This window comes from Rhinolophus sinicus, chromosome 8, assembly GCF_057876585.1.
Source record: "Rhinolophus sinicus isolate RSI-liver-muscle chromosome 8, RSI-T2T, whole genome shotgun sequence".
NCBI lineage: Eukaryota > Metazoa > Chordata > Mammalia > Chiroptera > Rhinolophidae > Rhinolophus > Rhinolophus sinicus.
This window is the reverse complement of record NC_142508.1, coordinates 40,367,337-40,394,290: the sequence shown is the minus strand read 5'-3', so window position 1 is coordinate 40,394,290 and position 26,954 is coordinate 40,367,337. Positions and strand designations below refer to the sequence as shown.

At 42.6% G+C, this 26,954-nt stretch overlaps 1 protein-coding gene across 1 annotated transcript; it reads right to left on the bottom strand.

Annotated features, from left to right (window-relative positions):
• Window positions 1-3,237: 3,237 nt before the first annotated feature.
• Window positions 3,238-5,744, bottom strand: IGFL4 (IGF like family member 4). Its single transcript, XM_019754801.3, has 4 exons — window positions 5,726-5,744; window positions 4,889-4,939; window positions 4,520-4,779; window positions 3,238-4,357 (listed from the first exon to the last, which is right to left on the bottom strand). Exons 1-4 carry the CDS (start codon window positions 5,742-5,744, stop codon window positions 4,271-4,273), a joined length of 417 nt encoding a protein of 138 aa, XP_019610360.2. The 3' UTR covers window positions 3,238-4,270.
• Between the last annotated feature and the right edge of the window lie 21,210 nt (window positions 5,745-26,954).

Sequence of the window (26,954 nt, the reverse complement as noted above, 5' to 3'; positions counted from 1 at the left end):
TGTAATATGGCACACTGTTTTACAACAAGCTTTATTTTTACCATGTTTCCCCGAAAATAAGACCTAACCAGAAACTAAACCCTAGCATGATTTTTTTAAGACATCCCCTGAAAATAAGCCCCAATGCTTCTGTTGGAGCAAAACTTAATATAAAACCCAGTCTTATTTTTGGGGAAACATGGTATAAGTAGAAAGATTAAATACACTCTAAAATAATAACTGAAAACTATTATAGTAAATACATAAATCAGTAACATAGTCGTTAATTATCATTATCAGGTATTCTGTACTGTACATAATTGTATGTGCTGTACTTTTATATGACTGGCAGCAAAGTAGATTTACACCAACATCACCACAAACGTGTGAGTAATGCGTTGTGTGACAATGATGAGGCGACAGGAAATTTCTAGCTCCATTTTAATCTTGTGGGACCACCATCATATAATCAGTTTGTCATTGACTGAAATATCCTTATGCAGCACATGACTAATTTCATTTCAGCAAACTTATCTAGAATTTTTTTTTTTAATTTATTGGAGAATATTGGGGGACAGTGTGTTTCTCCAGGACCCATCAGTTCCAAGTAGTTGTCCAATCTAGTTGTGGAGGGCGCAGCTCAGCTCCAAGTCCAGTTGCCATTTTCAATCTTTAGTTGCAGGGGGCGCAGCCCACCATCTCATGCTGGGAATTGAACCAGCAAGCAACCATGCTGTTGAGAGCTTGCGCTCTAAACAACTGAGCCATCCAGCCGCCCCTATAGTTTTTCAGCTTAAAAATAAAACCCTAGAAATAAGTCAGTACAATTTCAGCACGTAAATGTTATCTGTTTTCAGTTTATAGGAATTTTAAGGGCTAAGAAGTGGTATGTATCGAGAAAGAGGCAGTACAGCTAGTCTTGGTGATGGTTTGTGTGTATGTGTTTCAGCTTTTGTATACGAATATACGTATGCATATTTTTATTTATCACCAATTAGGCAACACTGAGGTCACGATACAAGTAACTAAAAATTATCTACACAGAGCTTTTCTGGAATGCACTCTTGTATAAAGCAAAGTGAATATACCTTTTTTTTTTAAATTAAAGTTTATTGGGGTGACAATTGTTAGTAAAGTTACATAGATTTCAGGTGTACAATTCTGTAATACATCATCTATATATCACATTGGATGTTCATCACTGTGGGGACAGAGTCCCAGAGAGCAGTTTCCAGGCTCTCGGCCTCACGTGGGGGTGGGGGGGGTGCTGGCTTGGGTGGTGGTTGGCCGTTGGCTGTAGACGTTGGCCAATTGGCTGCTGATGTAACTGCTGTGACTACGTTGGTTGGTTGGTTGGTTGGTTGGCAGAGAAGCAAATGGCGGGCTGCACATCGTGTGGAGCCTGCTTCCTGTGTCTCCAACCCAGCAGCCATCGAGAATATAGTGGTATGACTCCCCTATCTATGGCTCCGTGGGTGTTCCTTTTTGGCCTCACCATGTCCTGCGTTCTTATGTGGGGAGCAGGAGCTGAGACCCTGCATGACACATGGTGCAGCGAGCAGGGTTTGGTGTCTGCCGAAACACTCCGTAAAGTAATAGAGTAGTTTATGCGTATGAAAGCTCAGCTTCAGAAGGCCCATGAGGAGCTGCGCTGGGAACAGGAGGTGTGGTCTGTCTGGGAGACTCGAGCCTCCAGATGGCACCCCACTCTTTTTGCCATAGAAAGCATCACCTTCATTTTGGTGATCTGCTGCTGCTGTAGGCTCCGAGGGTTGCAGACATCTTACACTGAGGCCTCCACCCAATTGGATACCTGGCACAGCGAGCAGGATTCTGGCCAGGTAGGAATGGCGTCTGACTCGGGACAGGAGGACATGTGGCCCCCACACAGTGTGTGGTACCCAGCAGCCACTGTTCTCAGGAGTTCGGCCCCTGAGGAGGGGTGGGAATAGCCCACCCCTGTGGCTGGAATAGCCCAGGTGCAGGACCAGGTGTCCCGGTTGGAGGCATTGGAAGATCGAGTCCACCTGTTAGAGGAGGGGCCCCACAGTGGAGATTCTGAGGCAGAGGTGGGCAACGAGAGTGGAGACAATGTAGCTCCCAACCCCCATGCCCAGCCCATCTTGAAGAAAAAGGTAAAAGCATGAGCAATCTTTGGGCCCCGGGAGCATTGCTGCCGGTAACCCAGCTGTGACTGAGTTCACGACCTACACCCCTTACACTCCCACTGAGTTGCAGGAGCTGGGGAGGCGGTGCAGACAGAGCCCTGGAGAGCCGAGGGAGCTGAGACCCTGCATGACAATCATCCAGAGTCAATTCTCCTTCCATCACCATATATTTGATCCCCTTTAACCTCATCTTCCAATCCTCTCCCCCCTTACCCTCTGGTAACCACTAAACTATTGTCTGTGTCATGAGTTTTTGTTTCTTCATTTGTCTTGTTCTTTTGTTGTATTCAGTTTTATATACTACATATCAGTGAAATCATATGGTTCTCTCCTTTTTCTGTCTGACTTATTTTGCTTAGCATTATAATCTCAAGATCCATCATGTTGTCACAAATGGTCCTATTTCATCTTTTCTTATGGTAGAATAGTGTGAATAAACTTTTTATAAAAAATTAAATGTATTGGGGTGACAATGGCTAGTAAAAAAATTATATAGCTTTCAAGCGTACAATTCTAAAATACATCATCTATATATCACATTGTGTGCTCACCACCCAGAGTCAATTCTCCTTCCATCACCATATATTTGACCCCTTTTACCCTCTTCTATGATCTCCTCTCCTGCCTTACCCTCAGGTAACCAGTAAATGGTTATCTATGTCTAGGAGTTTTTGTTTATTTATTTTATTTTTTTCTTTTTGGCTTAAACCAATACAAATTTATTAGAGTTCTCTTTTTTTGTGTGTGGTATGTCATTTCTACTACCTCTCTGACATAGCCTACAGGCATTACTTTAATAGATAAACTTTTAAATTTCTTTTGGAGCAAGAAGGACTCTAATATGTGTGTGTGTGTGTATATATATATATATATATATATATATATATATATACACACATATATATACATATATATGTATATATATTAAAAAATATTTCCTCCACCAAGTCTTTCAATTCTTACCATGTTTCTCTGAAAATAAGACCTAGCCAGACCATCAGCTCTAATGCATCTTTTGGAGCAAAAATTAATATGAGACCCGGTCTTATTTTATTTTATTTTTATTTATTTATTTTTAATGATTAGGTGATGATTTTTTTGTTGTTGTTTGTTTTTAAAGATTTTATTGGGGAAGGGGAACAGGACTTTATTGGGGAACAGTGTGTACTTCTGGGACTTATTTCCAAGTCAAGTTGTTGTCCTTTCAGTCTTAGTTGTGGGGGGCGCAGCTCAGCTCAAGTACCAGTTGCCATTGCTAGTTGCAAGGGGCGCTGCCCACCATCCTTTGTGGGAGTCAAACCGGCAACCTTGTGGTTGAGAGGACGTATTCCAACCAACTGAGCCATCTGGGAGCTCACCAGCAGCTCAGCTCAAGGTGCCGCGTTCAATCTTAGTTGCAGGGGGCGGAGCCCACCATCCCTTGCAGGACTCGAGGAATCTAATTGGCAACCTTGTGGTTGAGAGCCCACTGGCCCATGTGGGAATCGAACTGGCAGCCTTCGGAGTTAGGAGCACAGAGCTCCAACTGCCTGAGCCACTGGGCCGGCCCAACCCGGTCTTATTTTAATATAAGACTCAGTCTTATTTTCGGGGAAACATGGTATCTGTAAAATTCCACAATTAATGTGGAATCTCCCTATTATGACTGGGATACACACATATGTACAAAAATAATTTGGGGTCTAGAGAAAGGAAAGAAATATAATTAAATTGACTACCACTTTTTCTGGTCCATGTTGGACCATCTAAATTAACTGATAAGTATACCACTATTTTTAAGTAGCACTTAAATACAATGAAGTATTTAAAGATATGTAAAAATAGTTACCAAATGTAAAAAGAAAAAAAAGAGTGTGGGAGATGGGGATTAACTACAGATTTCATGGAAGCCAGAGTGGGGATTTCCACAATATCTTTCTTCTGTTTGATATTTTAAAAAGATTATTCCAATTTACAAACTAAACTAAAGAGGGCAAAGTAGAAGTAGGGAGATCAGCTAGGTGACTGCTGAGGTACAGATGGTGATGGTAGCTTGGGCTAGGATGATGGTCTTCAAAATGGAAGAAACAGTGATATTTATGGTTATTAAAAATCTTTGTCGCAGAACTACTGACCAGCAAATATCAGAATCTTGAGTGTCCTGTGTCTGTGCTCCTCAGGATGGTCCAGAAATACTCAGTTCTGATAGAGGGCTTGTTGGGGAGGTACTCCTGCAGAGAGAGAGAGAGATAGAGGAGGACAGAGTACATGTTCTTTCAGAGATGGGGTGACGGGGACCTCAGCAGAGACTGCATGTCAGGGTGCAACACAGACAACCAAAGTCCATCCCCTGCTCCCCCCTCTCCCAGCCTGGACTAGAATTGCACACTTACCTGGGCACAGATCCTGGTGAGGGGGGCAGATGAGCAGTTGGACTTCGTGCCTGGGACCTTAAACCTCACAACAGCCCGATTCTGAGAGCCCAAGGACTCAAGGCAGCAGTGCTGGAAGCAGGGCCAGAAGGTGCAGTAGGGGCCACAGAGGCGGGTCTGGTTCAGGGGCAGGATGGTCCCCTCATCACAGCACTGCTCCAAGGGGTTGTAGATCTGGTCCCCACACATGGGTGCTGGCTGGCATAGCAAGAGTCCAGTGTCTGGAAGAGCCATGACAGAATGGGCTCCAAGGACCAGTCTGAGATCCTTGGGAGCTCCGACTCCCATCCACGGTGCCACCCCTTCCATCCTCCCTTCACCTGTTCTCACCTGTGACTCCTTCTAAGCGTGAGCCCATGATTTCAAAAATGAAGATAGCAGCTAAGAAACAGAAGGAGAATGAGAATGATGCTGTAGAGTAGCCTTCTGGTCACTATCACTGGCCCCAAGATGATGTCCACGAGCTTCCTTCATTGTTGGTAACAATTAGAGATTTGAGTAGATTTTGAGACTGACTCTGGGTGGAAGGAGAGCTCTGGAAAGAGCTAAGATTCTGGGCTGGCCTGGTGGCTCAGGCGGTTGGAGCTCTGTGCTCCTAGTGCCGAAGACTGCCGGTTTGATTCCCACATGGGCCAGTGGGTTACTGGTTCAACTCCTCGACTCCTGCAAGAGATGGTGGGCTCTGCCCCCTGCAACTAAGATTGAACACGGCACCCTGAGCTGAGCTGCTGCTGAGCTCCTGAATGGCTCAGTTGGTTGGAGAGCATCCTCTCAACCACAAGGTTGCTGGTTCGACTTCCGAAAGGGATGGTGGGCTGTGCCCTCTGCAACTAGCAACAGCAACTGGACCTGGAGCTGAGCTGTGCCCTCCACAACTAAGACTGAAAGGACAACTTGACTTGGAAAAAAACCTGGAAGTACACACTGTTCCCCAATGAAGTCCTGTTCCCCTTCCCCAATAAAATCTTAAAAAAAGAAAAGAAAGAAAGAACTAAGATTTTGCAAAATTGCAGGTTGGGAGAGAGATTTGTACATAATTAGAGATAACATGGGTGATACATGGCGGGAAGTGAAGAATTGAATAGGAAAGAATTAAGTCTGAGGTTCAGAGATACATTAGGGGTGTGATAACACTTAGGCTGGACTTGGGGCTGGAGCCCCCCTTACCAAAGATTCTGGGCCCCATGGTTCTTCATTACCCAGCAGAGCAGCAGAAGAGCTGGGTGTGGGACCTTATACTGAGACTTATATAGACTCACACGTTACAACAGAAGCTCAGTGCTGCTGAAAGGGAGGAGCATGAGGGATAATAGTTAAATGTAAGGGAAAAAACCACATCAACTAATTTAGCAAAATGTTCCCGAACCAGTTCCAACTGGCTGCCACCTTCCCAGATATCTCAAAACCTTAGTAAATACTATGTTGGAACTTTTCAGTTGAGACATGTTTTTCTTTGGACGCTTTCTAGCAAGGGGAAACCCAATGGAAACAATTTCTTGGCACATTTCCCCCCAAACACTGGTTTTCTTGGCACGTTCCCCACTAAGCACTGACGTTTTTTAGATTTCCTATACTTGTCCACCCTGGAAGTTTCCAGGGCTCTCTCTATGCCCCCATGCAATCCACCTCCAGACCTGCACTGGTTATAATTCTTCAGAGTTATTTACAGGAAATTGTGAAGTTGTGGCGTGATCTAGAAGATCAGGCTTCAGAAACTCTGCCAGGGAGAACGAGAAAGGAATAGATTGATGTAGGGTAGACGTCTGGGATTCATAAAATAGATTGAATGGCAGCTCCCTGTAGAGTGCCTTGTCCAAAAAAAGGCGCCATCCATATTTCTTACTATTATTTGATTGTCTCCACTACTGTCATTGTGACGAGATAATGAATAGGGTATTATTAGATGTGTCCCTCTGTTCTCTGCTGGCTTCCTCCCTATGTCACAGTGAAAATATTGGGAAGGTGAAAGAGAGTTCAGGCAAAGACTTTGAGACCTTGTAAAAGCTCATAGTTAGTGGGAGGGACTCCTTTCTCTTCTCTTTAAGTGTATGTGCCATAGCTCAGTATGGAGGGTCAACGCATGCATGTGTATTAGCCCTCCTCTCTTAAATTGGCAGGTGTGTGTTTGTGTGGATTAGTATTTGTGTCTGCAGGTTTCTATAATGTCTCCTCCTGCCCATGAACCCTAACAGGAGTCCCGTGTGTGGAGAGCCACAACCTATTTACACAGAACAGCTGCTGGGAAAACAGCTGGAAGAAGCACATTCCTATTTCCTAAATTAATTAGTTTTGCTTCATTCATAATTCTTAACCTACAAGCAAGGAATTCCTGACTGAAATAGAAACCCCAGATAAACAGTACAACTGACTAGGAAGCAAAATTTTAAAGGTTATTACTACAAGAATTAATCTTTATATAATTAAATTACCTACATAGAAAATCCTATGGAACCTATTGTCAATAAAGGAGAAGGCTGATATCTTGGTGAGTAAAAAAGCACTAAGCTCTTTTCAGATTTAGACAGTTCAAAATGGAGGATAGGACACCTTGTTTGGGGTTGTAATGACGAGCGGGAAAGGGAGGAGGAGGAACACAGGCTAGAATGGGGCTAATGAATTTATTTATTTAGCAATATCTAATCAATGTATTTAGCAATATACAATAGCAAAAGACAAAGGCAATTTATAGAATGTGCTAATGCCAGAAAGTAAATGTGGTTAAGACTAAACCATACACATTGAGACCAATGTCACATCAAAGGAGTACACATACTTATAAGTTTAAGAGATCTCAGCATATGCTTACTATTGATCAAAAATCACTTCGCTAAATACACAAATAACATCAATAAGGAGCATCCAAAAGCAGCAATAAGCTCTATAGGATAGTAACTATTACAGTAGATGTCAAAAGCTCACCAAATTGGGGGAGAACAACACTGGAAAAGTAAAAAATCTAAACCTTGCCAGGTATGTAGCTGAGAGAAACTCAGGTGTCTCCCACACCTCTGCTGGCTAGTTCCCAAGAATGCTGCTGCTGTTGGCATTGTTATTGTTGTTGTTAGAAGTCAGAGCATCTTCTGATGTGTAAGCTGCAAGCTGCACACAAGTTTTCTAGATGCTCACAAGTTCTCAAGAAGGCTAACCGTGGGGAACAACACTGGAGGGGCCGGGAACCATTCGGCCCTCATCAGGTTCGCGGCTGGAAGTCAGGACATCCCCTGGTGTTGTAAGCTGCACGTTGCTGGAAGTCTTCAAAATGTTAGAATGATGAGAAATCACCAATGACAAATGACCAAATGATGAAATAATAATTATTAATGGTGCCAACTGAGGTCTGTCTTATATATTTTCTCAGATGTACCTTAGAGCCAAGTTTCCTGTTCCTTCCTCACCCTCCGGGAATGGCCAGTTCGCGGAGGGTCGGGCAGTTACTGACATGAATGCTGCCCATCCGGCCAAAGGGCCAATTCATCGGATAAGCAATATCTACTGTTCTTGCTTGGGACCATCAGCCCAAGGTCTTCCAAAGCCTGGCAACGTGCCTGTCACGTCGTCCTGATATAACTTAGCTACTTCTTCACTTCATCTGCTGATGTGGGCGAAACAGACAGAACAAAGAGGGAATTCTCTCAACCCCTGATCAAGAATTTCTTTAACCCTAAGCTAACCATCACCTCACAACACGGACAGAACAACAAACATCATCTCATATCTCCTGCTCGACAGAATGAGACCAAAGGGGGAATTTACTCAACCCCTGATCACAGCACAGAAATCACCTCACACACAGGAACAGATAAAAGCTAATAGAGAAAAGCTCACATCAACTAATGAAGGCAAGTTTTCTTCAACATCTTCCCCCCGGGGCTAGACAAGCCATGCTGCAGCTGAGCAGCTTTAAAGCTGGCGTGGGGGGAGGTGGGAAGCCTCGTGCCTCTTCATCCCTGGGAGACGGCAAGGAGCACGTTCTTAGGACGGCATCCCTGCAAGACAGATAAGCAGTGAGAACAACATGGCGGTTCTTCATCAGCCTCCCGTGCTCTCCTGGCCCAGAGGATAAGCGTGTTCCACCACGACTGACGTTCGCTGCACTTAATTCTTGCTGTGTGTCCCATGTAGAGACGTGAAAGTACCAGGGAACTTGAAGCATCTCCTTAAACCTATCAAACATAAAAAATAAAAATAGCTCCTGGAACTAATCATTGACTTTGGAAAGACTGTAGGATGCAAACGCAACATGCAAACAATCAAGTGTTTCTATACACTGGCTTTAACAATTAGAAATTGAAATTTAAAAGAAGAATCCCATTTACCCCCCCTGCCCCCATTGAAATACTTAGGGATGAGTCAATAAAACATATACAGGACGTACATGCAGGAAACTACAATTAATGGATGAAAGAAATCAAGGAAGAAATAAATAAATAAGGAGACTTATTTACATGGTGACTTAAATTGCGGTATAAATATAGTTAAGGTGTCATTTTTCCCTAAATTGATCTACAGATTTAACATAATTGCCATCAAGATCTCAGAAGTAATTTTTGGAGATTCAGACAAGCTAATTCTAAAATTTTTATAGAAAAGCAAAGCATATTAAAATAGCCAAAACAATTTTCAGAAAAAAAAAAAGGTTGGGGGACCCACGCTACCCAATTTAAAGAATTACCATAAAGCCACAGAAATCAAGACAGTGTAGTATTGGCAAATGGATAGACAGACAGATCAGTAGAATGGAATATAGGCTAGAAATAGACCCACACAAATATGCACAAAGATGCCAAGGGAATTAGAGAATTAGAGTCTTTTCGATAAATGGAAGTAGAAGAATTAGGCATTCATGTATTGGGGGGGTAAAAATCTATAACTATACCTCACATTTTATATTAATACAACATTTAACTCCAAATGGATCCAAACGTAAAATCAAAAACTACAAGTCTTCTAGAAGAAAATCATGGAGAAATATTAGTGGCCTGGAAACATGACATCAGAAACACAATCCATAATGGAAAATATTGATAAATTGCACTTGTCAAAATTTAAAACATTTTGGGGAAAATATTTGCACATCACCTATCTGCCATAGGACTTGTATCCTGAATACGCAAGACTATGAAAAGTAGGTATCAGGATGTACAAGGACATGAAAAGCTCTCAAAAGTAAACAGTAAGAACACAAAGAATGAGCACAGACGGGGAAAGGTGAGCAGCACTTTGCAGAGGATTACAGATGGCAGATGAGCACACGAAAGATGCTCAAGCTCGTTAGCCATCAGGGAACTGCAAGTTAAGACCACAATGAAATGCCTCCTCCCATCTATCAGAATGGTTAAAATTAACAAAATATTGACAATACTAAGTGCTGACAAGGATGCCGAGACACCGGACCTCTCACACGTTAGTGCTGGAAATGCAAAATGGTCCAGCACTCAGGAAAACAGTTCAGCAGTTTCTTATAAAATTAAAGATTCACTTATCGTTGACTCAGCACTCACACTCCTGGGCACTTATCCCAGGGAAACAAAAACTGATGTTCCCACAACAAATTTACATGAATAGTCATCACAGTTTTATTTGTAATAGCCTCAAACTGGAAACAACCCAAATATCCATCAATAGATGAATTGCTAGAGAAGTTGTGAAATATCCGTACGATGGAACACTCCCCAGCAATTCAAGGAAGGAAATACTGATAACATCCAACAGCTTGGATCACAAAGGCATTTTCCCTGGTGAAAGAAGCTAGTCTCAAAAGATTATGTGTGGAGTAATTCCATTTATGTAACATTCTGGGAAAGGAGAAACTATAAAGATGGAGAATAGACTGTGGTTGCCAGGGCTTAAGTGAAGATATGGGGGGTGGAGTGACCACAAAGGGACTTCATGAGGGTGTTTGTTTATTTGTTTGTTTTTGGGGGGTGAAGGAACTGTTCTGAGGAGAAACGATATCTATAGAGTCTGACAACCAGAAGGGCTTTGTACACGTGGACTATTGTTACTCCCTGTAGTCGTCACTTTTACCTTCCATCTAGAAACCTCAAATAACCAGTCCATCTATGAATTTAAATGAATTTCTCTCCGATTTTGCAGGGTACTGGTTTTCCTCATTATGTAAATTTATACTATGAATATATTTGATAGACACACTTGACATTATTGAGCCAAAAGAGATAAAGTGAATCAAACTGTTGTCATGTACAAGCGTGTGAGAGTTTTGAGTTGGGCAGGAGTCCGGGTGGGAGGGTGATGAGTCCTGTCAGCTGTTCCTCTGACTGGATTCCGTCTTGGGCTTGTCTGTACATGTGGCGCATTCTGTGTCACCTTCCCTGCACTTCCCTGAGTGGTTAACCCTGCAAGCATCCCAGGGGTGCATCTGTTGTACCTGTTGGCACCATTGCACACTCGGATCCAATTTAGAAAATGTCTGTAGTAAGTTTAATGCATTTAATTATATATATATATATATATATATTTATTTACATTACAATATAGGTTTCTTTGTGAAAGGAAAAAGCAATGTGCTCCCACTATCACACATTGTTGTTCTTACTTTCGGAGCCCATGGTCCATATAGAGCTAAATGTTGACTTCTAAGTACAGTAGTTGTTTTCAATGCTTCATATCATGTGGCAATTCTTGATGGACTGTTAGACTTTCAGAGAGTATATTTGATCATATTTGGGGCGAGTACTTAAAGTTCTTAATTAAGCTAATAGAACAGAATTGAATTAATGAAAATGAATCATTATTTTTGCAATTAAAACAATAGAATTCAAGTTCCTGTGTTCTGAAACATTTCTATCCAACGTGTTTTCAGAAATGGACTCAATTTGAATCATAAGGATATACGTGGAGTCCCGTTGCCATGGTATCCACAAATGTGTTTGCTTTATAGGGTATTTATAAGACCCAACATGGGGAGCTGTTAATTCACTGTGTTTGAAGAGGACACTAAAGATATGAGAAGTTAAGTCATTTGACAAAATCCCACAGCTTGTAAAGGGTGGAGTCGGACTCCTAAAATCCTGGAAGAGAATTCTGAGCACCTACTATTTAAAAACTGTAAAGGTGCTAGAGCTAAAAACTGGTAACAGCGTTGGACTCTGAGGGACATAAATGGATATGAAGGTCAAAGAAAGGGACAGAGACTTTTATTTTTAATTTAAAAAAAGTGTGCTGGAAGTTTTACCCTATATATGCGTTCTTTTGAAAATGTAAAAAGAACCCAGGTTGGGCCAATAACCAGGATAATAAGCACCCGACATAACAAGCACAATGACAGAGGTAAGCAGGAGGGATATGGGGACACGTAGAATGGGCCCTTATTTTTTATTTCATTTTTTTAGTTTCAGGTGTGCAACGTAATGATTAGACGTTTACACCCCTCACAAAGTGAGAACCCCAACACGTCTACTACCCACCTGACACCGCACGTAGCTGTTACAATACCATTGACTGTATTCCCTCTGCTGTGCTCTACATCCCGTGGGTCCTTATTCTTTATCACTGGGTGAAACAGGACCCAGGATGGGAAGGTGGGGAGGCGGAGCTGCCTGAGCTGAGCCCTGAAGAAGAAGTGAGAGTTTTTCAGATGAAGGGCCGGAGGAGGCCTGGAAGCAGAGGCCTGCAGGAGTCACAGCTTGGAAGCCTGTTTGGGGAATGGCAGGGGGGACTCTGTTGGGGTGGATGATGGAGGCCGGTGGTGCTGTAGGAGGAGGTGGGGCGGGGAAGCAGGGCAGATCATGACGGACCTGGCTGGACATGCTGGGGAGTTTGGGTTTCATCCTGGAGGCAGTGGGGCGTCACCCAATGATTTTAAGCCATCACATTCCTGTGACACTGAGGTGTTGCCCTCACACTCAGGACTGTCACAGTCATCACTGCAGCCAGGCAGTAATGTCCCTGGATCGCGCAGCTGCTCCCTAGTATTATCTTGGTTATTTACTTGTTTCTTTGTTATGACATTGTTTGTTGGTGTTGGTGACGGTTTCCACGGGTCTCTTGCATTTTTGCATGTCTTGCAGTTAGGCAGTGAGTGTTTTTTTCTTCCAGATTCTTTTCAAGGATGTTAGTGCAGCGAACGGCCTTGCAAGATGGAGGGAGTCTCTCTCCAGAGCACAGGATAGATTTGTTTAGTGTCCTGTGTAATAGTGACATGATCTCCCTTCAGGACAAAGGCCAGGCAGGCTTATGGCCCATTACGAAAAATTCAGATTTCCTAACTTTGGGGTTTGTTCTGTTATGCAACCCACTGTTTGCTGGCGTCACCTGATCCCTTCCCTCGCCCTTGGGAATTGGGGCTCAGGGGACAGGTGCAAATGCTGATACTCTGGTTACTCTCTATTGCTGTGAGGAGGAAACTGTCCTTTGTTTCTGACCCAGAAGACTCGTGTCTTCTGAGAGAAACCATGAAACTGGTAGGATCCAGTCCCTTCCCAGTTCTTGATGGTTTATTTATGTATATTTTTATTTATGCCGTGTCATGTTTCCAAAAGTACTCCTACATGCACTGTACTGCTATTTGCTGCCACAGGTAAAGAAAGACAAACTTATATAAAAGCGATTTTGCCTTATTAATAAATTTTACACTGACTACCCTTGAACAACTTTGTTGAGATATAATCAATACACCATAAGTTTTACAGGTTTAAAGTGCGTGATTCACTTTTTTGCAATGGGTTTGCTGCACACAGTTGTAGTGAAAACCACCTTTAAATCTAACCCAAAACGGAAAAGGAAAAGACACCCACCAACATTGTTGTCATTGGACACGTGGATTCCGGCGAGTCTACCACTACTGGGCATCTGATCTACAAATGTGGTGGGATCGACAAAAGGACCATCGAAACATTTGAGAAGGAGGCTGCTGAGATGGGAAAGGGCTCCTTCAAGTCTGCCTGGGTCTTGGATACACTGAAAACTGACCGTGAATGTGGGATCACCATTGATGTCTCCATGTGGAAATTCGAGAACAGCAAGTACTATGTGACCATCATGGATGCCCCAGGACACAGAGACTTTATCAAAATCATGACCGTGCTATCCTGATTGTTGCTGCTGGTGCTGGTGAGTGGGACGCAGGTGTCTCCAGGAACGGGCAGACCCGTGAGTCTGCCCTTCTCGCTTACACACGGGGTGTGAAACAACTAATTGTTGGTGTTAACAAAATGGATTCCACTGAGCTGCCTTACAGCCAGAAGAGATACGAGGAAACTGTTAAGGAAGTCAGCATTTACATTAAGAAAATTTGCTACACCCCTGACATAGTAGCATTTGTGTCAATTTCTGGTTGGAATGGGACAACATGCTGGAGCCAAGTGCCTTGGTTCAAGGGATGGAAGGTCACCCATAAGGATGGCAGTGCCAGTGGAACGGTGCTGCTTGAAGCCCTGGATTGCATCCTGTAACTAACTTGTCCAACTGTCAAGCCTTTGTTTCTGACCCTCCAGGATGACTACAAAATTGGTGGAATTGGTACTGTCCATGTGGGCCGAGTGGAGACTGGTGTTCTCCAGCCCGGCATGGTGGCCACTTTTTCTCCAGTCAACCTTACAACTGAAGTAAAGTCTGTTGAAATGGGCCATGAAGCTTTGAGTGGGGCTCTTCCTGGGGACAATGTGGGCTTCAATGTCAAGAATGTGTCTGTTAAGTGACATCATAGGAATGGTGGCAGTGAGGTGGTCTTGAGTTCTCCTCCAGAACTTACCACAAATTGAACTTCTATAACTCATCAAATAACTCTCTCCTCATCACGCAGAACAGCTAAGAGACTCTTATGAGGATTACTTGAAGGTGGGAAAACTGAGCAAGCAGGGAAGAGGGAAGGGAGCAGAATGGAGACATGGCCCGCATCTGCAGCTGTGGAGACGCAGGGGGTCCCAGGACAGAACAGAGACCACAAGAGCCAGGAGGTGGGCTCTTTCCCTGCTTCCCACAGCTGACCTCTCCTGCCGAGAGAGCAGCATATCCAGCCTTTGAGGCAGTAACCTCAGCTGAGACCTCCAGCTGGGCCCTAGGTCAGACAAAGGAGGTAGATACCATACCTGGGCCCCTCCCCCCACTCTCCCAATCCTACCCCCACCCTTCCAGAGACTCAAGCTGACCCCTGAACTGAGAAGTAGTGTCAGATTACAGAGGAGAACTAGCACTCAGGATCTGGGAAGACCCGGCTTGCAGCTCTGACCAGGGAAGAGACTGGGAAGAGTGTGACATGGCTGGGCTGGGAGACAGAAGACTCCTCCATCCCTATTCCCCACCCTTTCTGGCCTGCCTAGGGTGGGGCAATGGGGCAATTACAACTGCTGAGATACTCCCAGGGATCAGCAGTAGGTGGCAGACTCAGCTCTGGGCTTTCAGCAGCTCAGAAATCTCCCACCCGCCACACACACACACACACACACACACACACACACACACACACGGAAGAAGTGCCCTAAGACTCAGGAGACCTGGGCACAGGGCTGGCTGTGCTACTCTAAGTGTGCACATGTGCAGGCAAGAGCATAAACTGCACTGAGTTTGTAAAAACTACCATCCAGCCCCATAGCCCCGCTCATCTAGAACTGTAGTCCCAGGGTCACTCTGGGTTCCAGGTGACCGGCTCTGCCTACACAAGACGCAGAGGACTCTTTGGTACAGCAGAGGACAACCTGGAGATTACTTGATGGGCTTAAGCCAAGACTGGCGCTGCTTTTTTTGTTTTTGTATTTTTGATATTTTTGCCTGAGTTGAGTGTGGTTTATCGGTTGGTTTTACATGTGAGTGTATTTGGCTTTTTCTTTGTTGTTGTTGTTGTGCTTGGTGATTTGTGTTGTTCTGAAATTGCCCTACACCAGGGCCCAGCTCAAGAGGCACAAGATTGAACACAATCAGAGTCCAATTCCAGACTAAACCAGAGTATTACTGGGTCTGACTTACAAGTGACACACCCAGAGGGAATTCTCTACAGGCATAAGAGCCCATAGGGGCCAAGTCTCATTTGAGCAGTCAACCCTCATACAGCAGATCATCCACTGTGGGCAGAGCCAAGTCTCACAACCAGTTAGCCTAGGAGTCAATCCCACCTATGACAAGTCAAAAGCAATTAAAGATAAACTTTAACAGGACAATATACACAACACAAGGGTCATCTTTGGAGCACACACACAGGAGAATAGGGAAGTGGTACAAGTCAAATATAAAGGACACATACTACATAAGATCACCCAGCAAAAACCAAGAAACCTAGGTGATCTAACTAATACATTGAAGCAAACACAGAGAGTCAGCCAGGATGGGGAAACAGAGAAACATGTCCCAAATAAAAGAAGAGAAGAAACCTACAGAACTGGAACCAAATGAAAAGAGGTAACCAACCTACCAGAGACAGAGTTCAGAACACTGATGATAAGACTGTTTAAGGAGCTTAGTGACAACGTAAAGAAGGACAGAGAAATCATAATGAACAACCAGTTAGAAATAAAGAATACAATAACTGAAATAAAGAACACACTTGAAGGAATTACCAGCAGGTTAGATGAGGCAGAGGATCGAATCAGCGACTTAGAAGACAAGTTAGCAGAGATCACCCAGATGGAACAACAAAAAGAAAAAAAGAATAAAAAACAATGAAGCTGGTTTAAGAGACCACTGGGATAACACCAGATGCAAAAACATGCGCATCATAGGAATACTAGAAGATGAAGAGAGGGAGCAAGGGATCGAGAACATATTTGAAGTAATAATGTCTGAAAACTTCCCTAACCTGGTGAAGAAAACTGACATACAAGCCCAGGAAGTGCAGAGAGTTACAACCAGGATAAACCCAAACAGGTCCACACCAAGATACATTATAGTTAAAATGGCAAAGGTTAAAGACAAAGAGAGAATCCTAAAAGCAGCAAGAGAAAGATAGCAGGTTACATACAAGGGAACTCCCATAAGACTATCAAATGACTTTTCTGCAGAAACATTACAGGCCAGGAGGGAGTGGCAGGAGGTACTCAAAGTGATGAAAAACAAAGGCCTACAACCTACATTGCTTTATCCAGCAAGGCTATCATTTAAAATTGACGGAGAGATAAAGAGCTTCCCAGAAAAGAATAAGCTAAAGGAATTTATTACCACCAAGCCAGCATTGCAGGAAATATTAAAAGGGCTTCTGTAAACCAAAGAAAGATGAAAACAACTAACTACAAATAAAAAAATGGCAATAACTATGTTCCTATCAATAATCACTTTAAATGTAAATGGATTAAATGCTCCAATCAAAAGACATAGGGTGTCTGAGTGGATAAGAAAGCAAGACCCTTGTATGTTGTATACAAGAGACTCACCCCAGATCAAAAGACACACACAGGCTGAAAGTGAAGTGTTGGGGTAAGATATTTCATGCAAATGGAAATGAGAAAAAAGCTGGAGTTGCAGTACTTATACCTGACAAAATAGACTTTAAAATGAAGAACATATAAAAAGACAAAGATGACCACTATATAATAATAAAAGGATTGATTCGACAAGAAAACATAACCCTAGGAAACATCTATGCACCGACATAGGAGCACCTAAATATATAACACAGATATTGACCGACATAAAGACAGAGATCAACAGTAACACTATCATAGTAGGGGACTTCAACACACCTCTGACAACAAGGGACAGGTCTTCCAGACAGAAAATCAATATGGAAACAATGGCTTTAAATGACACATTGGACCAGTTGGATTTAATCGATATTTTCAGAGCATTTCACACCAAAGCTGCAGAATACACATTCTTCTCAAGCGCACATGGAACATTTTCCAAGATAGATCACATGTTAGGCCACAAAACAGGTCTTGATAAATAAGAAAACTGAAATTATACCAATAGTCTTCTCTGACCACAGTGCTATGAAATTAGAAATTAACTACAGGAAAAAAGCTGGAAGACACACCAATTCATGGAGGCTGAATAACATGTTACTAAATAATGAATGGGTCAACCATGAGGTCAAGGAAGAAATCAAAGGCTATCTCGAGACAAACAAAAATGAAAACACGATGATCCAAAATCTAAGGGATGTAGCAAAAGCAGTTCTAAGAGGGAAATTAATAGCAATGAAGGCCTACCTAAAGAAACAAGAAAAATCACTAATCAGCAGTTTATCTTCACACTTATGGGATCTGGAAAAAGAACAGCAAAATAAGCCCAAAGGGAGTACAAGGAAGGAGATAATAAAGATCAGAGTGGAAATAAATGAAATAAAGACCAGAAAAATAGTACAAAAGATCAATGAATCCAAGAGTTGGTTTTTGGAGAAGATAAACAAAATCGACAAACCTTTATCCAGACTCATAAAAAGAAGAAAAAGAGAGGGAGGACCCAAATTTATAAAATCAGAAATGAAAGAGAAGTGACAACAAACATCACAGAAATACAAAAAAAATTAAGAAATTACTGTGAGCAACTATATGCCAACAAATTAGACAATCTGGAAGAAATGGACAATTTTCTAGAAACATACAACCTTCCAAGGCTAACTCAAGAAGAAACAGAAAACCTGAATAGACTGATTACCACCAGGGAAATTGAATCAGTAATCCACAAGCTCCCAACAAACAAAAGCCCTGGACCAGATGGCTTTACATGTGAATTTTACAAAACATTCAAAAAAGAATGATCACCTATTCTCCTCAAGCTATTCCAAAAAATTCAGAAGGAGGTAAGGCTCCCAAGCACTTTTGATGAGTCCACTGTCACCCTCATCCCAAAATCAGACAAAGACATTACAAAAGAAGAAAACCACAGGCCAATATCCCTAATGAACATAGATGCAAAAATCCTCAACAAAATATTAGTGAACAGAATTCAGCAATACATTAAAAAGATCATACACCATGATCAAGTGGGATTCATTCCTGGTATGCAAGAGTCATTCAACATCCGCAAATCAATTAATGTGATACACCACATTAACAAAATGAAAAATAAAAATCACATGATCATATCAATAGATGCAGAAAAGGCATTTGACAAAATCCAGCAGCCATTTATGATAAAAACTCTTAAGAACATGGAAATAGAGGGACCACATCTCAACATAATAAAGTCCATATATGATAAACCCCCAGCTAACATCATACTCAATGGGGAAAAGCTAAAACCATTCCACTTAAGATCAGGAACAAGGCAAGGTTGCCCACTTTTTCCACTTCTATTCAACATAGTCCTGGAAGTTCTAGCTACAGCAATCAGACAAGAAATAAAAGGCATCCAAATTGGTAAGGAGGAAGTAAAATTGTCATTATATGCAGATGACATGATACTGTATAGAGAGAAGCCTAAAGACTCCACCAAGAAACTATTAGAACTGATAAATGAATTTAGTAAAATAGCAGGATACAAAATTAATATTCAGAAATCAGTTGCATTTGTATATACCAATAATAAAATATCAGAAGGAGAAATTAAGAACACAATCCCATTTACAATTGCTTCAAAGACTATAAAATACCTAGGAATAAATTTAACCAAAGGAAGAAAATATCTGTACTCAGAAAATTATAAGACACTGAAGAGAGAAATTAAAGGAGATACAAATAGATGAAAATACACACCATGCTCATGGATAGGAAGAATTAATATAGTTAAAATGTCCATACTGCCTAAGGCAATATACAGATTCAATGCAATTCCTATCAAACTACCAAGGATATTTTTCACAGAAATAGAACATATAATCCTAAAATTTTTATGGATCCATAAAAGGCCCCAGGTAGCCTTGGCAATCTTGAAAAATAAGAACAAAGTGGGAGGTATAATGATACATGACATCAAATTATACTACAAGGCTACAGTGATCAAAACAGCATGGTACTGGCATAAAAACAGACACATACATCAATGGAACAGAATAGAGAGTCAAGAAATAAATCCATGCCTATATGGTCATTTAATCTACAACAATGGAAGCAAGAATTTATGGTGGGGTAAAGACAGTCTACTCAATAAACTGTGCTGGGAAACCTGGACAGACACATGCAAAAAAAGAAGCTGGACCACCTCCTTATAGCATATAGAAGAATAAATTCAAAATGAATTAAGGACTTAAATGTAAGCTCTGAAACCATAGAACTCCTAGAAGAAAATATAGGAAGAAACTTTACAGACATTACCTGGAGTAAGATTTTTACTGATATAGCCCCTCGGGCAAGGGAAGTAAGAGAAAAAATAAACATGTGTGATTACATCAAACTAAAAAGTTTTTTCACAGCAAAGGAAACCATCAATAAAACAAAAAGGGATCCTACTGAATGGGAGAACATATTTGCCAATGATATAGCTAATAAAGGGTTAATATCCAACATTTATAAAAAACTCACTCAACTCCAAAAAAAAACCAAACAACCCAATTAAAAAATGGACGGGGGTGGAGTGGGGGGGTGGCGCGGCCCGGTGGCTCAGGCGATTAGAGCTCCATGCTTCTGACTCTGAAGGCTGCTGGTTCGATTCCCACATGGGTCAGTGGGCTCTCAACCACAAGGTTGTCCTTTCAATTCCTCGAGTCCCCCAAGGGATGGTGGGCAGCACTCCCTGCAACTAAGATTGAACACAGCATCTTGAGCTGAGCTGCCGCTGAGCTCCCGAATAGCTCAGTTGGTTGGAGTGAGTCCTCTCAGCCACAAAGTTTGCTGGTTTGACTCCCACAAGGGATGGTGGGCTGCGCCCCCTGCAACTAGCAACAGCAACTGGATCTGGAGCTGAGCTGCGCCCTCCACAACGAAGACTGAAAGGACAACAACTTGACTTGGAAAAAAGTCCTGGAAGTATACACTGTTCCCCAATAAAGTGCTGTTCCCCTTCCCCCCCCCAAAAAAAAAATGGACAGAGGACATGCAGAGACATTTTTCTAAAGAGGACATACAGATGGCAAACAGACATATGAAAATATGCTCAACTTCACTAACCATTAGAGAAATGCAAATAAAAACCACAATGAAATACCACCTCACACCAGTCAAAATGGCTATCATCAATAAATCAACAAACAACAAGTGCTGGCGAGGATCTAGAGAAAAGAGAACCCTCGTGCACTGTTGGTGGGATTATAGATTGGTGCAGCCACTATGGAAAACAGTAGGGAGGTATCTCAAAAAACTGGAAATGGAACTACTTTATGACCCAGCAATTCCACTCCTAGGTGTCTATCCAGAGAAATCCAAAACTCTAATTCAAAAAGTTTATGTATCCCGATATTTATTGCAACATTTTACACAATAGCCAAGACATGGAAACAACCAAAATGTCCATCAGTAGATGAATAGATTAAGAAACGGTGGTACATTTATGCAATGGAATATTACTCAGCAATAAAGAAGAATGAAATCTTACCATTTGCAACAGTATGGATGGACCTAGAGAACATTATGTTAAGTGAAATAAGTCAGACAGAGAAAGACAAATACCATATGATCTCACTTATATGTGGAATCTAAAGAAAATAATAAATGAATGAACTAATCAGAAACAGTCTCAGAGACGTAGAGGAAAAACTAAGGGTTGCTAGATGGGGGGGTGGGGATAAGGGAGGAATGTGAGGGGATTAGAAACCACAATGGATAACCACAAGATTGCCACGGGGATACGAAAGTCAGTTTGAGGAATGTAATCAATAATGTTGTGAAGATTTTGTAGGGTGTCAGATGGACACGTGTCCCATTAGGGAGATCACCTCAGGGATGATGTAGATGCCTGATCACTGTGCTGTACACCTGAAGCTGAAACTGGACAATAATGAATGTCAACTACAAGTTTATATATATATATATATATAGAAGTGGAGTACAACAGTAGGAATAGAGACAGTGGAAATGTAATGACTGTATGCGATGTCAGAGGGGTAGTAGATGAGGGGCGGGGGTTATCACTGTGTGAGGGATATAAATGATAAATGTCTATTACATTGTTTTGTGCACCTGAAACTAATTAAAAAAAAGAAGAAGAACGTGTCTGTCAAAGATGTTCGTCGCGGCAGTGTGGCTGGTGACAGCAGAAATGACCCACCGATGGAAGCAGCTGGCTTCACGGCTCAGGTGGTTATCCTGAACCATCCAGGCCAAATCAGTGCTGGATACGCATCTGTGCTCGGATGTCACACAGCTCACGTTGCTTGCAAATTTGCCGAGCTGAAGGAGAAGATTGATCATCGTTCAGGGAAAAAGCTAGAAGATGGCACCAAGTTTTTGAAAGTTGGTGATGCTGCCATCATTGAACGGTTCCTGGCAAGCCCATGTGCACTGAGAGCTTTTCTGACTACCCTCCTCTGGGCCGTTTTGCTGTTCGTGACATGACACAGACAGTTGCTGTGAGTGTCATCAAAGCAGTGGACAAGAAGGCAGCTGGAGGGGCAGCTGGTTGCTCAGTGGTTAGAGTGCAGTACTTATAACACCAGGGTCGCTGGTTCAATTCCCACATGCACCAATGAGAAACAATGGGTTGAGTTTGGAGCTGAGCCATTGGTGGGCGGCCAATCAGCTCAGTGGTTAGAGCACAGTGTTCATAACACCAAGGTCACCAGTTCGATTCCCACATGGGCCAGTGAGCTGAGCTGCACCCGCCACAACTAGATTGAAAAACAATCACTTGACTTGGAGCTGAGCTGCATCCCACAACTAGATTGAAAACAATGACTTGACATGGAGCTGATGGGTCCTGGAAAGACCCCGTTCCCCAATATTCCCCAATACAAAAAAAAAAAAAAAAAGAAGGCAGCGGGAGATGGCAAGGTCACCGCGTCTGCCCAGAGAGCTCAGAAGGCTAAAGGAATATTATCCCCAATACCTGCCACCCCCGTCTTGATCAGTGGTGGAAGAACGGTCTCAGAACTGTTTGTCTCAATTGGCCATTTAAATTTAATAGTAAAAGGCTGGTTAATGATTACAATGCTTCGTAAAACCTTCAGAAGGAAAGAAGAATGTTTTGTGGATCATTTTATGTGTGTGTGTGCCAGTTTTTAAGTTATTAGTTTTTAAAATCAGTACTTTTAATGGAAACAACTTGACCAAAAATCTGTCACAGAATTTTAGGACCCATTAAAACAAAGTTTAATGAGAAACCTGTGTGTTCTTTTGGTCAACACTGTAACTTCCTATAGTGCTACTTAGGTAAGAGACTTAGAGTTGCCCATAATTTCTGTTGTTACATCTGCTGAAACTTTAGAATATGATAATTTGAGGTTAAAGTTTTTTCCTGGGTGGGAACTTTGGGTTTTTTCACCTTGTCATTTAAGGGTAGGAATCATCTATTACATAGTAAAAAACTATGGGAGGGGTCTGTTGGTGCAGCACTTCATAAGTTAGGACAGATAAGCAAAGAGTAACTTTGTTGATATGTAAGATAGTTTACAAAGGCCAAATTCTGTAGTATTAGAGTCCACATATTGCATATAAAAGTTTGTATAGTTACATCAATATTGAGTAAATTTGTTTGTATGTCAAATTTTAGTTTTCCAGTTACTGGAATGTGATTCTCACATTTACAAACACGGAGGTAGTTCAAAGGACCTAAAATGAGGCTTAAGGAATATTGAGCACTGTCTTGCTAAGGTTAATTGTATCTAGAATCTAGGAAAAATGATACTGGAAGTTGAAAAGAAAGTGTATGATTCAGTTATTTTTTATTATATTATATTATATTATATTATATTATATTATATTATATTATATTATATTATATTATATTATAATTTATTTTGCTGACTACATTTTAAGATTTTCCATTTTGTTTCAAAAGGGCATCATCAGAGATTTCCCAGGAACTTGTTCTGGGTGGAGATAATTCCCACATGTTGATGAGAAAAGGTCCAGGTGATGTTTCCACACACAGTGGGTTGCATTATAGGAGAAGAACCACAAAGTTGGGAAATCTGAATCTTTATTGCGTTAATTTTACTGACTCAGTCAATGAGAGACTCTTTGCATTTTCATTTGAAGGTATCTAGACTAGCACTGTCCTCTAGAACTTTCTGCAATGGTAGACGAGCTGGTAAGTAGGGTGTCATGAGAGGTCTCTGGTCCTGCTCCCCACTTAAGAACGCAGGATATGGTGAGGCCAGAAAGGAACACCCACGGAGCCATAAGTAGGGGAGTCATTCCACTACAGAGTCGCTGGCAACTGGGTTGGAGACAGGAAGCAGGAGCCACACGATGCGCAATCCACCGTCCGCTTCTCTGCCAACCAACCAACCTCTTGCTAACTGCAATCCGAATATCCTGGACACAGCCAGGCTCTCTGGGCACAGCCAGGGTGTGGGGACAGAGCCCCAGGAAGCAGTTTCCAGGCTCTCGGCCTCACATAGAAAGGTGCTGGTTCAGGTAGTAAATGGCCATCAACTGTGATTGGATGGCCATCAGCTGTGGCTAGTTGGCCGTCAGCTGTAACCAGTGAGCCATTGGCTACTAATATAACTGCTGTGGCTACGCTAGCAGGAAAATGGGGGCTAGCAAGAAGATGGTGTCTGGGCTGGCAAGTGCAGATTGCAGTTAGGACAGTGGGTTGCGGACAGTGTGGACCCAGCCTCCAGTGAGACTATAGTGCTGCCAGCAAGAATATACTAGTATGACTCCCCTACTTATGGCTCCGTGGGTGTTCCTTTTTGGCCTCACCATATCCTGCGTTCTTATGAGGGGAGCAGGAGCAGAGACCCCACAGGCCGCCCCGCATGACTCTCCGCACGACAAACGGCGCAGCTAGCAGGGTCTCCCGCATGACACAGGGTTTCTCAGGGCACCACCAGTCCTTCTGGGCACAGCCAGACTTCCTGGGCTTCAATCTGCCATGCTAACTACCACGACAGTTATATTAGTGGCCAATGACTCACTGGTTATAGCTGACGGCCAATTAGCCACAGCTGATGGCCATCCAATCACAGTTGATGGCCATTTACTATCTGAGCCAGCACCTTTCCACGTGAGGCCGAGAGCCTGGAAACTGCACTCCTGGCTCTGTCCCCACATGAGCTCTTTATCTGCACTGTACAATATGGGAGCAACCAGCCACACGTGGCTACTGAACACTTGAAATGCAGTCAGTGAAACTGAGGCATTTTATTCATTTTATTTAATTTTAATTAATTTAAATAGCCAGTGTGTCCAGTGCCTGCAGTATTAGACAGCATAGCCCCATAAAATGACAAAGCTGCTGCTTTAGGAGAGAATCTCAGGCTTCTTGACCAGGCCCCAAGGTCCTCCAAGATCTGCTCACCTGGAAAACAGTTCTGAGCTACGGCTGAAGTCGGCAGGTCCTGGGAGAGCTCTGGGTTCCAGGGACTCATTTGGTTCCAATCTCTTGCGCTCTTCCAAGGTGTATTTTTTCTAAACTTCAGCTGCACCTGTCCCAGGTGATCCAAGCAGTGAGGTGCCCTGGATCAGACCTCACGACCCCAAAGGCCTCACTAGGTTCCTTCTCCTAAGGGGTGACGACGACCATCACAGACCCGACAGATGGGGCGAGTCCATCCTACAGCTGTAACTTGTCCCATTACATCCAACTCCCCCTGCAGTGCATGATTGTCATACTATTGTAAAGCCTTTAAATAGCCCCCAACATTGCAGGGGATTTTTGTGCTACTCATTTTTTTAAATATGGGTATTTAAAATAAAGCATGATTTTGAAAACTCTTTTTGCCTTGCTTTATTTTTCAATATGTAGCTTCCTTAGAAGACAGAAAAGAGGCAAACACTTCTGGGCTCTGTGAAGTAAATCATATTGCAATACAGTAATGAGCCTGGATCTCCTCACCTGTAGAATATGCAGTGACTATGCTTCTTACAGTTGAGACTTCCTTCTGTGTGCCATGTTTTGACCTGATTAATAGTCTGGGAAGTAGTTTTAGTATCAGTTAGGAGCCCTGCCAATGGGACCAAGCTTTGGGCAAACTGTCAAGTAGTGCCTGGGACGGTGTTTTCCTGGAATGTAAATTGTGCACCATGGAGATGATGGTGAGATATGTACTTTACACAACTTGGAAAGCACAGTGGTGTTCAGCCAGTTTACTCTGATGAGCATAGAGCCACCACCTACTGCTCAAGGGCCCTCCGAGTGATCTGTAATTTCCCACTTACTTGAGAGGATAACCACTGCTAGTGCTGGGGAGAATGATAAATAATAAATATATGAGAAGCAAGGTTCCACCCTCCATTAAGGAAATTCTACCTGCAGTATTGTCATCAAAGCCTATGGGAGTCTTTGGTGCTCAATAATGTCTGTGAAACACACATCGGCAAATCTGAGTGAAGATACAGATGGTAGACACATCACGGGAGCACCCAGGTAGGGCAGGGCAAGGGGAGAAGTGCCATCTTATTTATCAGATTGTGGTTTCCAAAGGTGAACACAATATTTACAATCTCACGTTCTCGTCTGCAGTGTCACATTGCCACTCCCCCATCAACAGAAGGCGTCTAGTTCCCTTCCCTTTGGTTCTGCATCAGCCTTAATGACCACTTTCCTGAAAATGTGGCAGAAGTGGTACTGTGTGACTTCCCAGGTTAGGTCCATCTTTCTCCCTTGGAACATGCCCTCTGGATGCTGCCTCTTGAGATGCTCCCACTCAGACCCCCACCAGTTGTTAAGTACCCAAGGCACATGGAGAGGCCATGTCTAAGGCCCAGCTGGACCGAGTATTTGAGTCGTCTCATCCCAGGTGCCAGATGTCTGCACAGTGAGCCTCCAGATGATTCCCTCTCCAGCCATGGAGTCACCCAGGCTTCACGTCTTCCCAGCTGAGGCCCAGAGGTAATGGAGCAGAGACACACCATTTCCACTGTGCCCTGTCCAAATCCTGACCCACAGAATCCGTGAAAATAATAAAAAGGTTGTTTTTGCCACTATATTTGTGGTGGTTTCTCCTGAAGCTACATATCACTATAACAAAAATTGGTATATGGCCACGAGGAGCTGCTAAAATAAAGAGACATGAACCGTTTTCAATTTCTTGGGATACCTCCATACTGATTTCCACAGTGACTGCACCAATCTGCAATCCCACCAACAGTGCACAAGGTTTCCCTTTTTTCCCACATCTTCGCCAGCACTTGATTTATTGATGATAGCCATTCTGACCAAAGTGAAGTGGTATCTCATTGTGGTTTTTATTTGCATTTTTCTAATGATGAGTGAGGTTGAACATTTTTTCATATGTCTGTTGACCATCTGTATGTCCTCTTTAGTGAAATGTCTCTGCATGTCCTCTGTCCATTATTTAATTGGGTTGTTTGGTTTTTTTGGTGTTGTGTTGAATGAGTATTTTATAAATTTTGGATATTAACCCCTTATCAGATGTATCATTGGCAAATATCTTCTACCTTATGACCCAGCAATTCCACTCTTAGGTACAAGGTGTGACAATTAAGTTCACGTACTCATCCTA

Bases quoted from the DNA above. Each gene is read 5' to 3' on its own strand.
- IGFL4 (XM_019754801.3), bottom strand. The intron at 4,780-4,888 runs GTGAGAACAGGT...TGGCTCTTCCAG, and splicing joins ACGCTTAGAAGGAGTCACAG to ACACTGGACTCTTGCTATGC. The intron at 4,358-4,519 runs GTAAGTGTGCAA...CTCTCTCTGCAG, and splicing joins TCACCAGGATCTGTGCCCAG to GAGTACCTCCCCAACAAGCC.